Source organism: Rhinatrema bivittatum, chromosome 9 (genome assembly GCF_901001135.1).
Source record: "Rhinatrema bivittatum chromosome 9, aRhiBiv1.1, whole genome shotgun sequence".
In the NCBI taxonomy this organism is placed as follows: Eukaryota; Metazoa; Chordata; class Amphibia; order Gymnophiona; family Rhinatrematidae; genus Rhinatrema; species Rhinatrema bivittatum.
The window spans coordinates 23052095-23066890 of NC_042623.1; the positions used below are offsets into that span (position 1 = coordinate 23052095).

The following is a 14796-nucleotide window of genomic DNA, read 5'->3' on the forward strand; positions in this document are numbered from 1 at the left end:
TAGTAATAGCAGTGGCTATTTTCTAAGTCAACTTAATTAATCGCAGGTAATGGACTTCTCTCCAAGAACTTATCCAATCCTTTTTTAAACGCAGTTATACTAACTGCACTAACCACATCCTCTGGCAACAAATTCCAGAATTTAATTGTGCATTGAGTAAAAAAGAACTTTCTCCGATTAGTTTTAAATGTGCCACATGCTAACTTCATGGAGTGCCCCCTAGTCTTTCTATTATCCGAAAGAGTAAATAACCGATTCACATCTACCCGTTCTAGACCTCTCATGATTTTAAACACCTCTTTCATATCCCCCCTCAGCCGTCTCTTCTCCAAGCTGAAAAGTCCTAACCTCTTTAGTCTTTCCTCATAGGGGAGCTGTTCCATTCCCCTTATCATTTTGGTAGCCCTTCTCTGTACCTTCTCCATCGCAATTATATCTTTTTTGAGATGCGGCGACCAGAATTGTACACAGTATTCAAGGTGCGGTCTCACCATGGAGCGATATAGAGGCATTATGACATTTTCCGTTTTATTCACCATTCCCTTTCTAATAATTCCCAACATTCTGTTTGCTTTTTTGACTGCCGCAGCACACTGAACCGATGATTTCAATGTGTTATCCACTATGATGCCTAGATCTCTTTCTTGGGTTGTAGCACCTAATATGGAACCTAACATTGTGTAACTATAGCATGGGTTATTTTTCCCTATATGCATCACCTTGCAATTATCCACATTAAATTTCATCTGCCATTTTGATGCCCAATTTTCCAGTCTCACAAGGACTTCCTGCAATTTATCACAATCTACTTGTGATTTAACTACTCTGAACAATTTTGTATCATTTGCAAATTTGATTATCTCACTCGTCGTATTTCTTTCCAGATCATTTATAAATATATTGAAAAGTAAGGGTCCCAATACAGATCCCTGAGGCACTCCACTGACCACTCCCTTCCACTGAGAAAATTGTCCATTTAATCCTACTCTCTGTTTCCTGTCTTTTAGCCAGTTTGCAATCCACGAAAGGACATCACCACCTATCCCATGACTTTTTACTTTTCCTAGAAGCCTCTCATGAGGAACTTTGTCAAATGCCTTCTGAAAATCCAAATATACTACATCTACCGGTTCACCTTTATCCACATGTTTAACTCCTTCAAAAAAGTGAAACAGATTTGTGAGGCAAGACTTTCCTTGGGTAAAGCCATGATGACTTTGTTCCATTAAACCATGTCTTTCTATATGTTCTGTGATTTTGATGTTTAGAACACTTTCCACTATTTTTCCTGGCACTGAAGTCAGGCTAACCGGTCTGTAGTTTCCCGGATCGCCCCTGGAGCCCTTTTTAAATATTGGGGTTACATTAGCTATTCTCCAGTCTTCAGGTACAATGGATGATTTTAATGATAGGTTACAAATTTTTACAAATAGGTCTGAAATTTCATTTTTTAGTTCCTTCAGAACTCTGAGGTGTATACCATCCGGTCCAGGTGATTTACTACTCTTCAGTTTGTCATTCAGGTCTACCACATCTTCTAGGTTCACCGTGATTTGATTCAGTCCCTCTGAATCATTACCCATGAAAACCTTCTCCAGTACGGGTACCTCCCCAAAATCCTCTTCAGTAAACACCGAAGCAAAGAAATCATTTAATCTTTCCGCAATGGCCTTATCTTCTCTAAGTGCCCCTTTAACCCCTCGATCATCTAACGGTCCAACTGACTCCCTTACAGGCGTTCTGCTTCAGATATATTTAAAAATGTTTTTACTGTGAGTTTTTGCCTCTATGGCCAACTTCTTTTCAAATTCTCTCTTAGCCTGTCTTATCAATGTCTTACATTTAACTTGCCAATGTTTATGCATTATCCTATTTTCTTCTGTTGGATCCTTCTTCCAATTTTTGAATGAAGATCTTTTGGCTAAAATAGCTTCTTTCACCTCCCCTTTTAACCATGCCGGTAATCGTTTTGCCTTCATTCCACCTTTCCACAGATTACATCTATTGGAAACCATACTAAATTAGCCCTCCAAGAAGCTCTTGTTCTGCTTCTCAACATTAGGAACTGTTGCAAAAGGAACTCTTCTCTTTCTTAAAGGCCAATTTAGTCGGACCTGTTTGATCAGGGGAAAGAGGGCAAGGATTTTATTCCAAGTACTTCCTTGTTCCAAATAAAACAGAGAGACTCCATCTTATCCTAGTCCTAAGGGTGTTGAACAGATTTCTAATAAAGAAAACGTTCAGAATGGGTTCCTGATTTCCTTGATTCACCTCATAGAAAAAAAGGTCAGGCTATGTTCCTTCAATCTAAAGGACGCTTGCACCCACATACAGTGAGCTCGGCTGACCTCATGATTTTACCGGCATTTGAACCTGAGTTTTGGGTGAGCGTCCAAAACTCCTTATGTAATAAGGGGATTAGCGCATCCAAAATGTGCGTCCAAACAAATGCAATGCTAATAGTGCTCATCACGTGAAAATTAATGTTGATGAGGCTATTACTTCTGATGCAAAAAAAAATTTGCACCCGATGTATACATTTTTACTCTCAAAAATTAACACCTGCCCCAGAGCAGACATTCATTTTTGAGGAGCCTCAAAGTTCACAGAAAAGCAGAAATACTGCTTTTCTGTAATTCCTCCGACTTAATATTGTGGCGATATTAAGTCAGAGGAACCTAAAAAAGGAGAACAGAATAATCAAAAAAAAAGTGTCACTGGCAGTAAGGTTGGGAAAATGGACGCTCATAAAACTTAGCATCCGTTTTCCTAACCTGCTGACAGCCTCCTCTCCTGGGTGCCCGATGCCAAGGAGGCGCTAGGGTCACAAACTTTTCCCTACCACCTCCTTTCTACCATGGCGGCCCATTTAAATATTAAATCAGGCACCCAGGAGAGGTGGATCGGTGCTCAATCATGAGTGCCTATTTAATGTGTGCCAATATTGCATCGGCCTGATAGAGATATTTCCAGGTCACCAAATATACCAGATTTGTAATGGGAAAACACCACTTCCAATATTGCTTACTGCCATTTGGCCTAGATCAGCACCACATGTGTTCACAAAATGTCTTTTAGTGGCAGCTGTGCATCTACACAAACTAAGGCTGCACATATTTCCCTGCCTGGACAACTGGCTGGTAGTGGTGCCATAAAATCAATGAGCAAAACCATCTAGGAGCTGGGAGTTGCTAGGGTTCATCATAAATTATCCCAATTTTCATTTAAGACTATCATCTAAATTGGAATAGCTAGATATGACTCAGGCGAAAGCATGACTTCCAAGGAAAAGGATCATCATGTGGATGTCCACAGCAAAAGAAATAAAACAGAGTCAACAGTCATCAGAATACGACATTGCATCAACAATTCATATAACGCTCTTGGCATGTCTACATATAAGACAAGCCCAATGGATACTATGATCACGGTGGACACGAACCACTTAGGATCTTTGAGTCAGCCTATTATCTCACAGCAACTCAAGGACTCTGCCCTGGTGACTGATTTCATCATTTCTGACCAAAGGAATCGCCTTCCAAATTCTTCTAACTTAAATATTCCTAATCACAGATGTGTCCAGCCTGGAATAGAAGGCTCATGCACCCAGAAACTTTCATCTGCTCAGAAAAAGCTTCATTAGAAAAATTTCCTAGAGCTAACGACAATATGGAATGCTTTAAAGATCTTCAGAGATTGATTGACCAAGAAAATTGTCCTCATTTAGACAGATAAACAGGTAGCAATACTCTATATAAACAAGCAGGGAGGAATAGGCTCGTACCTCCTGTGTCAAGATGCTGTCCAGATGTGGGCCTGGGCCATCTCTCAAGGGATGGTCCTAAGGGCCACATATCTAGTAGGCAAAGAAAATGTCCTAGCAGACAGATTGAGTCAGATCCTGAGACCTCATGAATGGTCCCTTCACAGGGGAGTAACAAATCAGATTTTTCATGAGTGGGGAACACCCCTGGTAGATCTGTTTGTGTCTCCTCTGAACAGAACAGAAAGTTCCCAAACTTCTGCTAAAGAAGCGAGGCTCAAGCAAACTAGCCTCATGTGCCTTCTTGCTGAATATGGGAGAGGGATCTTCTGTATGCTTATCCACCAATTCCTCTAGAAACAAAAACCTTGCTAAACTCAGCAGAGACTGGGCGACCATGATCCTTACAGCCCCCAGTAGGTTGATTTGATTTCCCCTCCTCCAGGAGTTATCCATCTGGGAACCAGTCAGGTTGGGGAATTTCCTATCTCTCATTACCCAGAAACACTGGGTCATCCCAACATCAGATTCCTAGCCCTCACAGCCTGAATGTAATAAATTCTGTTAAACTATCTGAGGATGTGTCTCAAATTCTTCTGGCTTCTAGAAAGAATTCCATAATAAAATCATATGGTTTTAAATGGAGGAGGTTTTCCTTTCTCCTGCTCCACCCAAAAATCTTTTTGTTTCCCTTCTACATTTTTCAGAGCCTGGTCTGAAGACAAACTCTATTACTGTTCATCTCAGTGCAATTGGCAGTTATCACCACCATATAGAGAAGGTATAGCCATCTCTGTACAGCCTTTAATTGTCAGATTCATGCAAGGCTTGCTTCAAGTAAAGCCTCCTATCAAGCCTTCTACTGTTTCTTGAAATCTCAACATGGTACTCACCCAGTTGATGAAAACTTCTTTTGAACCATTAGAATCCTGTGAGCTGAAGTACTTGATCTGGAAGGTCATATTTTTGGTGGCAATCACTTTGGCATACAATCAATGAGCTCCAATCCCTAGTGACTTATCCATCTAACACACAGATTTCCACCCTAACTTCCTGCCTAAGATAGTGTCATAATTCTACTTTAGAAAAGCACAAAAAGAGCAACCACCTCCCGTACTAAATCTATAACAATAGAAAAAAACATGACAATAACATCACCATATAAATTCAATAAACAAAATTCTCACAGTGTTTCAATTTTCAAATATCAGAGAGCAGGTATCAGAACATTCTTAGGTGCGAGGTCAGAATATTAAAAACCATATTGTACACTCTGAATATAGTGAAGACAGGCGATCCATTGAATCTAATGTCCCAGTAGGTCATTTTCCTTGTGGACAGTGTTCTGTTTGTAATCAAGCATTTTCGGGAAATGTTTTACCTTTTCCATCTAAGCAAATGTTTCATTTACAATATGCAACTACATGTTCGTCAGTTGGAGTGCCCATGTCAACTTTTGCACATTGGTAAAACAAAACGTGCGTCGCACCTGCAGATGATTAAATATAAGTGCACGATTAACTGTGGTCGCATGGAGGCTCCTCTTGTTCAACATTGTGTAACTTTAAGACACAATTTTACAGATCTAACTTTTGTGGTAATTTAACAACAAAAAAACAAATAAGTGTGGGGGCAAATTTGATGTATTCTTGTTGCATAGAGAACATAAATGGATTTTTTTAAAATACAATTGAACCTTTTAGTTTGAATAAAGAGATTGATTGGTCCATATTTTAGAGAGTCTATTGACTATGTTGATCATGATGTTAAGTTGTTGTTTTGTGATTAAAATAGGCAAGAAATGAACATCCCGATGGGTTATTTGCCATTTCTGTTATATGCTTGTGTTAATGGGAATGGTCTTCTAATGGATTGTCTCCATTTTTGTGATGTGGCCAAATTAGGAACATAAGAAAATGCCATACTGGGTCAGACCAAGGGTCCATCAAGCCCAGCATCCTGTTTCCAACAGTGGCCAATCCAGGCCATAAGAACCTGGCAAGGTCAAATTGATGACACTGGTTGTAGTAAGCAGATGTTGCATTATGTTTTCTATATATTTTTTAATTATTATATTTTTGTGGATGTTCAATAACATTTTGTGTCATTTATTTTTACAATGATTTCAGTGAACTCCTGAAAAAGATATTTATTGTCGAAATATGGGCCATGTGAAGTCAAGTTATTTTTTGTTATAGATTTAGTACTGGAGGTGGTTGATCTTTTTGTGCTTTTCTTGATATTTTTGGTGAGCTTGTTTTAACAATATGGCTTTCTCTTGGGATAATGTTTTTAGTTTTACAAATGCACATCTGCAGGAAGTCTTAAAGGCACCTTTGATTTTTTTCTAAGGCTTCGGGGTTGAGTGGTGCTGAGTCTTGGATTCAAACAATACAATTAAATAAGCACTTAATAAGAACTGATTTACCTACCAGCATTCTTATTGACTATTGTAGAGCACAACGTATTCCTCATGGTTGGAGGATCAATAAAGAACCTTTGTTATATACTGAAAACCTGAGTTTTATAGAAAAGTGGAATCAGATTTTAAACAACTGCTCATTAGATTATATGATTCTAATTATTGATAAAGCTGAATTAGCAGCTGCCATAATGAAAACAGAGGTTGATGATTTTTAATTTTTATATACCGAAGTTCTTGTAAGAACTACAAATCACATCAGATCAAATCACAAATCACAAATTACATCACAAATCACAAATTACATCAGAGTCAGTTGTCAGTATCTCATGAAAACTATGAACAGCATCTAAAAGAATTTCAAAGTAGTATAACGTCCTTTACTGCTCAGCTAAAACAAGTGAAATATAACAAATTTTTGCAGGATGAAAAGGATTACCAGTGAGGTTTTCTCTATTTTTAGATGAATCCTAAACGTCACCGAAATAAACAAGTTCGGACATTTGATTCTTCTAGTTCTCAGATTCGTCTGGGGAAGAAGGTGAAAATGTCTCAAATTGAAGACCTTTTTTTTAATCTCAAAGAAGGAGATGGGTCAAATTTATGGATCTGCTGGCAACAGACTTTGCATAGTTGGATATGTCGACAGCAACCTGTTCTTACCAACAACATCGACCTATAACAGGTGATCGACTGTGCCACCATCAACCAACATTTATCAATCGCATCGTCCATTCACACAATCACAGTTGGGATATCGGCAGTGATTAATCTGTCTTCATATTTTCTGTCTGAAACACTGGTTAGTGTTTTGAATAAGGGCCTTTCTTTCATGCCCGCAGTGAAGTTTGATGCTTTTCAGGTTGAAGGTTTTTTTCAACATTTTATAGATTTATAATGCTGCGGTTATATTTTTCTTCTTTCACTAATGAATGTATTGACATTTCATTTGTGCATCAAAAGTCTTTTTGGTGTCCACCAGGGATGCTTGATCCAGTAATTTCCACCTTTAGAGATTTAGTATTGAAAGATATGAGACATTGCAAAAACTCCTCATAAGGTGGTGAGCTTTGTATGAATTGGCTAATAACTTTATGATTAAAATAAAAACAGCAGATAAAGGAAGAGTCATCGTTTGCTGGAAAGGTAATGTACAAACAGGAGATAATTTGTCAGTTATTGGATAGTTCTTTCTACACTCCTTTTCCAAAGGATTGATGCAGTCGATGATGCACATGAACAGGCATAGATTACAGCAAAGGAAGTTGTTTTTTGAAGGTAGATTTTCCCAGAATAATTGTTATATATATATATATATATATATATATATATATACTTCCAAAAATCCATAAGACTTTGCAAAACCCATCAGGGCATCCCATAATATCAGCGTGAGGTTCCCTGTTGAAGATATTATCAATTTTTGTTGATAGTTTTTGGCCAATTTAATACCATCGTTGCCCTCTTTTGTTCGTGACTCCACTGATGTAATTGAGACTCTACAAAGACTAACTGACATTCTATTTCCTTCAACTTCTTTGGCTATTGCTATGTGGTATCTTTATATACAAATATACCACAAGAAGCGGCTTTGAGGATTATTGAGGAAGAGATTCAGATACATTCAGCTGATGGTAGGATACCATTGACCTTTATCTGTGAAATGGCTTCTATCGTCTTATTGAATAATTTTTTGATGTTTGATGGCAAATTTTATTTGCAGAAGAAAGGAGTAGCAATGAGTGCCACATAAGCACCAGATGTGGCAAACTTATATATGGAACATAAGATATATCATACTGGGTCAGACCAAGGGTCCATCAAGTCCAGTATCCTGTTTCCAACAGTAGCCAATCTAAGTCACAAGTACCTGGCAAGTACTCAAACATTAAATAAATAAACCTCAAGCTACTATTGCTTATTAATAGCAGTTTATGAATTTTTCCTCTAGGAACTTATCCAAACCTTTTTTAAACCCTGTTATACTAACTGCTGTAACCAGAGCTTACCTATGCCCTGAGTGAAAAATAATTTTTTCGATTTGTTTTAAATGAGCTACTTGCTAACTTCATGTAACAGGTGTTCTCCAAGGACAGCAGGAAGTAAGTCCTCATAAACCTCACCCGCCTTGCCTTGAAGTTGGACCTTGTATTTAATTTTAACTATTTTAAGAACTGAAGAGACTCCATGCGACATCCATGTCACAGGACTGTATGCACATGCTCGGTAGAGCCTGCAGAAAACTTCTGGAAGTTATGAAGGAATCTGCAGCAGCTGGACTCCGTAAGATGACATCATGCACCTTGAGCACTTACATCCTGCTGTCTGTGGAGAAAATCTGTTGTATTATAAGTAACCTTCACTATATGTACACAATACTGGGTTCCATTATAGGAGTTACCAGCCAGGCAAAAGACCTTGGAATCATTGTGGACTGAAATTCCCAGCTGAGTGTGCAGCAGCAGTCAAAACAAACAAAAAGTTAGGAATTAGAGAGAAATAGAGAATAAAACTGAGAATATCATAGTGCCTTTGATAAATCCATGGTTCGATCACATAGAAACACAACAGCAGAAAAAGATTATATGGCCCATCCAGACTGCCCATCCATGAACTAATTTAGCATTATAATTCCCATCACTCCTTTAGAGATCCCCTGTATTTATCCCATGCTTTTTTAATTCAGATACTGTTTTTGTCTCCATCACCTCCACTGGGAGACTGTTGCATGCATCCACCACCCACCACCACCCTCTCGTAAAGAAATAATTTGTTTTATGTATCACTGTTCAAATTTTATACTGTGTGTGTTTTTAAACCCTCTAAACCACCCTGATTTCCCCAGGAAGGATTGTATATAAATAGTTGTAAATAAATAAATAAATGTTTCCTAAAATTACTCCTGAGTCTACCCCCTTTCATCCTCGTGGCATGACCCCTCATTCTAGAGTCTCTTTCCTACTGAAAAAGGTTCACCTTCTGTGCATGAAAATGTTTGAGATATTTGAATGTCTCTATCATATCTCCCTTATCTCATCTTTCCTCCAGGGGGTACATGTTTAGATCTTTAATTTCTCCCCATATGCTTTAGAAGGAAGACCGCTGACCATTTTAGTAGCCTCCCTCTGGACCGACTCCATCCTATTTCTAGCCTTTTGAAGGCACAGTCTCCAGAATTGTGCACAGTATTCCAAGTGAGGTCTCACAGGGACCTATACAGGGGCAATATGACCTCCCTTTTTCTGATGACCATTCCTCTCCCTATGCATCCAAGCATTTTTCTGGCCATTGCCATTGCTTTATCCATCTGTTTGGCCACTTTAAGATCATCAGCAGACTTTTTATTAACTTATACATACAATTACCGTCCACAGGGCGTAAGGAGCTTGAAAAAGACTTACTTTGAGCCACGGTACGTTCTGTTGCTGCCAATGAACAAAGAAAAATATGAGGGCTCTCTCCGGAGGAAAGGGCTTTTCAGCAGGCCTGAAATTGAGCTGGCTGTTTCCAGGGTGGACATGTACATTCGGATAAACCAGGATTTGCCAGGATTCTTTGATGCTGTAATCAGTGTAGGTGAGTTTTGAAATAGAGGCATGCATTTCTTTTTTTTTGGGGGGGGGGGAGGGCAGGGGGCTGTTAAAATAAAAAAGCAAAGGGCAATTAATGTACCTTATAAAATTATACTTTTCAAAAAAATTAAACATGGGTTTATTTCAGAATCATTCAATAGCATGAAAAGTGAGATTGACTTATAAACCTAGGGGCTTATTAAAGTATGTTCTTGAAGGTGGAAGGTGATAGAAGTGTCCTGGAACGTTTATGATTGTACATAAGTAGATGTACATCTATTCAGATCTTAATAGGCGTGTTTGGCACCAGGATATCTCCAGTGACAGACAGATGCTCCCATCAAACTTAATAACAAGTTTCAAATTGTCGAAACAAGTTGATAAAGATAGATCTTGGAAAAATTGTATTCTCTGAGGAAAAGCAGGATGGTAGTCCTCACACATGACATTATCGGATGGAGCCCCGACATGGAAAACTTATGTCAAAGTTTCTAGAACTTGCCCAGCATGCCCTCATCACATGTTCACAAGGGGTCCCTCTCCAGTCTCTCTTTTTCCACGGTCCCTCTTTTTCCTTGCATTTTTCGTGGGTTTTCTTAGTGGTGTTTGATGCTGGGTCCCTCTCAGTGCTTCCCTGTAGTGTCCCTAGACAGGGTTTTTGACGCTTCTGGTAAGTTTCCTTTCGCGGTCGATTCCCCCGTGGCAGTGGTGCCTCAGTACCCGTCAGCCACCTGCCACCATTGATTTAGATTTTACGCCCTTTTTATTTCATCCCATCATCGCCATGTCCAGTTTTCAGCGATGCCCTCGGTGCTCAAGGACCATGTCCATTATGGACCTCCATGAGATTTGTGTCCTCTGTCCTCGGGGCATCACATGACGTCCGGGGTTGATGCTTATGCACACAGATGACCCTGAAGGGACTTCGTCTTTGACTACAAGATGGAACAGCTTTTCAAGCCGAGGAAGACCAAGCCATTGGTATCAGCATCGATAGACCTCAGAGCTGCAGTGATGGACACCATGCCATCGACATTGGCAGGACCAACAATGCCATCAGTGGGATACGGGTGCTAGAGATGTACCACCATTGATCTCCTCCAGGCCGAGGACATCGGGTTCCTCATCGACCTCGACACCAGGCAAGAATCAGCTGAGCATTAAGGAAAGCCGAAGAAGCATCAGATCTGGTCTCCGTTGATGCAAAGTGCCAGGCATGGGGATGCACCAGCTCATGCCGCAATTCCCCCAAAGTGACCCTGCGGCGAGGAGAGCCAGTCCTCCATCAATGCTGGGGGTCTGCGACGGTCTCCACTGATCCTGATGCCAGTCATCAATCTGCCTCATGGGTCCGAAGAAGATCTGGCCACCCCTCCTTCCTCACAGTAGGCATCGATCTTGTGGCACCGATGGCACCGGAGCCAGTACCATTCATCCTGAAATCGCTGCTGGAAAAGCTAAAGTTCGGTGCATTACTGATCCACTTCGTTCCTGGGACGGCATCAGTGCCCATCTGGGCACCACAGCCTTCCCCTGCTGATACGGTGGTTGTTGCTAGTTTCTTGGAGGAGGAAACTCCACCCAGGCCGGCAGTTATGCTGAGGCCTGTAGCCCCCCCTACAGCTTTACCAGTGTCTGCACCTCTGGATGAAGGCCTAGCGCCTAGGGCCCCATCCCCTGTTGCTTACAGTGAGGATGAGGGTCCCTATGACCTCTGAGGGGAGGATACCTCAGAGTCCTCCGAGGTATCTGAGGGTCTCCCATTAGACCCTTCTTCTCCAGAGGAGTGAAGGAAGTCTCCGCCTGAGGACTTAACCTTCACAGGGTTTGTGAGGGTGATGGTGGAAACCATTCCATTTCAGTTACTGACGGAGGAGGATGCCAGGCACAAAATGCTTGAGATCCTCCAGTTCATGGAGCCTCCTAAAGAGATTGTGGTGGTCCTGGTGCACAATATCCTTAAGGAGTTACTGCTGAGAATCTGGGAACACCCCCTGATGGGGGTGCTGACAGGGTTTACCTCGTCTAGAAGGCTGCCCTTCCCCAGGCCCTTCCCCAGGGGCGTTCTAAAGTTTTTCAGGGAGCCATGCTCCTTGCCCACATAGCTTCCTATCAGCTCTACATGAGCCAGTACTCACAGGACATCTCGAGGAAGGTGCTGGAGTTGGCTGAGCAACTGCCTCAATAGCAGCAGGATACCCTCATGTCACTGGTGCATAAGGGCCTGGAGTGCGGGAAACACGAGGTCCAAGCAACCTACGATGTTTTTGAGGCGGCATCAATGGTCTCTGCTGTGGGAATCATTGCCCACAGAATGGAATGGCTGCAGGCTTCTTAGGTACAGGAATGACTTGCCGATGTGTCGTGTACTAGGGAGAATCTCTATGGAGAAAGGGTGAGGGACCCTATGGCCCAGCTCAGGGACCTCCAGGAAGCTCTCCAACAACTCTCTGCCAGCACTCCAGACCTTTTCTCCTCCTCTAGGAGGTCGGCAAGATCGGGACTGAGAAAGTTTTTCTTTCACCAGAGGAAGTACTATCCTCCGCCTCCTCGCTCCCATCAACAGCATCAGGGCTTCCATGGCCTTCCCAAGCAGCAGAGAGTCCCTAAGCCACAGGAAGTGCCTCAGTTAACTCCAGGGCTGGGGTTTTGACTGAGTTATAGGGAGCATAGGCCAGTTGTCTCTACCCGGGAAGTTGGACCCTCCAGTCAGGGGCAGGCTGCGGTTCTTCGCAAACCAATGGTCAAGTACAACCTCAGACCAGTGGATTCTTTCCATTGTCCATCAAGGGTACCAATTGAATCTGAGCTCATTTTGGGGGCCGGTAGCACATCAGGAGAAACTGCTAATGGAGCTCTCCTCCCTTTTAACAGCAAGAGAGGTCGAGCCTAACCCATCAGGGCAAAGAGGGCAGGGATTCTACTCCACAAACTTCCTGATTCCAAAGAGAACAGGAGGATTCCGTCCCATCCTAGATCTAAAGGCCTTGAACAAATTTCTAAGAAAATAAAAGTTCAAGATGATTTCCCTGGGCACTTTGATCCCCCTTTTGCAAAAAAGGGACTGGCTATGCTCCCTCGATCTACAGGACGTGTACACTCACAGAGATCTTCCCCAGTCACAGAAAATATCTCCGATTTGTGGTGAGAAAACGGCACTTCCACTACCGGGTTATGCCGTTTGGGCTAGCTTCTGCCCCATGAGTCTTCACAAAATTCCTGGCCGGGATGGTGGTACACTTTCGCAGGCTGGGGGTACATGTTTTCCCTTATCTGACGATTGACTGGTCAAGAGCACATCTCAGGCAGGGGCCGTCAGATCTATGCGCTTGACCATCCGGGTATTGGTGTCACTAGGGTTCATTATCAACTATCTGAAGTCCCATCTCTGCCCTTCACTTCAAATGGACTTTCAGGCCAAGGCCTTCCTGCCTCGTAAAGGGCCGTCACTTTGATGACCATTATGGTAGAGATTCAGCAGAGCCAACAGGTGTCAGCCTTGACACATGTTGTGGCTGTTGGGCCATATGGCCACAGTCATCCATGTCACTCCCTTGGCACGCTTACATATGTGCAGAGCCCAATGGACCCTGGGGTCGCGGTGGTGCCAGGCCACACAGAATTTTCGGGAATGCATCCGAGTCACCCCGTCTCTCTGGGACTCGTTGTCCTGGTGGCGAGTACTTTCAAATCTGGAAAGGGGGATCTCTTTTCAAAGTCCTCCTACCTAAATTGTCCTAACCACAGATGTGTCCACCCTGAGCTGGGGAGCTCATGTTGATGGGCTCAACACCCCGGGTCTCTGGTCTGCTCAGGAAAGCTGTTGTCAAATCAACTTCCTAGAGCTTCAAGCGATCAGGTAAGCACTATGGGCTTCCAGAGATTGGCTGTCCAACAAAATTGTCCTGATTCAAATCGACAACCAGGTAGCAATGTGGTATGTCAGCAAGCAGGGAGGTACAAGATCATACCTCCTGTGTCAGGAAGCTTTCCAGAACTGGTCATGGGTCCTGACCCAAGTGACGGTGCTCAGGGCCGGAGAATGTGGTGGCAGACAGACTGAGTCATGCCTTCAGACCCGCGAATGGTTTCCTGGACCAGGAGATGGCTAATCAAATATTCCACCTCTGGGGGAACCCGGGCCTAGATCTATTCATGTTCTCTTGCAACAGGAAGGTGCCTCAGTTCTGCTCCCTGTACAGGTCAGACAGCAAACCAGCCTCGGACGCCCTTTTCCGTCATTGGGGTAAGGGTCTTCTGTAAGCATATTCTCCATTAGTGGTGAAGACTCTCTTGAAGCATCACAAGGACAAGGGGACTGTGATCCTCATAACCCCTTATTGGCTGAGACAGATCTGGTTTCCATTCCTACGGGAGTTGTCCATCTGGAGACCGATCAGTCTGGGAACTTCCTCAGATATCATCATGCAAGATCAAGGCAGGTTGCGACATTCCAATCTCCAGGCCCTGTCACTAACAGCCTGGTTGTTGAGAGGTTAATTCTGCAACCACTTGATCTCTCAGAGGATGTGTCTCGGGTCCTGGTGGCTTTTAGGAAGCCTTCTACTAGAAAGTCATATAGACTGGAGGAGGTTTTCCATGTGCTGTGAGCAGAAGGCCCTAGATCCGTTCTCTTGCCCCACACAAAAACGCGCCAAAGTGCCGAGCCTCTGGAAAGGGACTGGCCAGGCGGCATGGTCTGGGTGGGGGGGCGTGTCAGGACAGCACCATTTGACGCTGTCTCAGGGAAGCGTGTGCCAGCAGCTGGCTGGTGCACAGAGATTACTTCTGCTCCTGAGGAGCAGTAAGTAGCAAAATAAAAAATTTGGGGATAGTTAGGGTAGGTTTATGGGGTGGGGAGTAGAGGGGAAGAGGGAGGAAGGACCCTCCCAGTCCGCTTCTTAATTGGAGCGGACTGGGAGGGAACTGAGGGAGGCTCAGTTGTGTTGCCGTGCGTATTTTTCTAAAATTCCTCCACCTGCGCGAGGAGCAGGCCACCCACCCGCACATGCACGCATGGACATGAAAATCCGGCACAC

At 42.8% G+C, this 14796-nt stretch overlaps 1 protein-coding gene across 2 annotated transcripts in view; it reads left to right on the forward strand.

The window, feature by feature from the left end:
* The window catches only part of LRGUK (leucine rich repeats and guanylate kinase domain containing), a 161021-nt gene that overhangs the window by 119887 nt on the left and 26338 nt on the right, over window positions 1-14796 (forward strand). For both annotated transcript variants that reach the window (XM_029616833.1, XM_029616834.1), the window contains one exon: window positions 9560-9761. In XM_029616833.1, the coding sequence (XP_029472693.1) occupies window positions 9560-9761 (202 nt within the window). The remainder of the gene's footprint in view (window positions 1-9559; window positions 9762-14796) is intronic.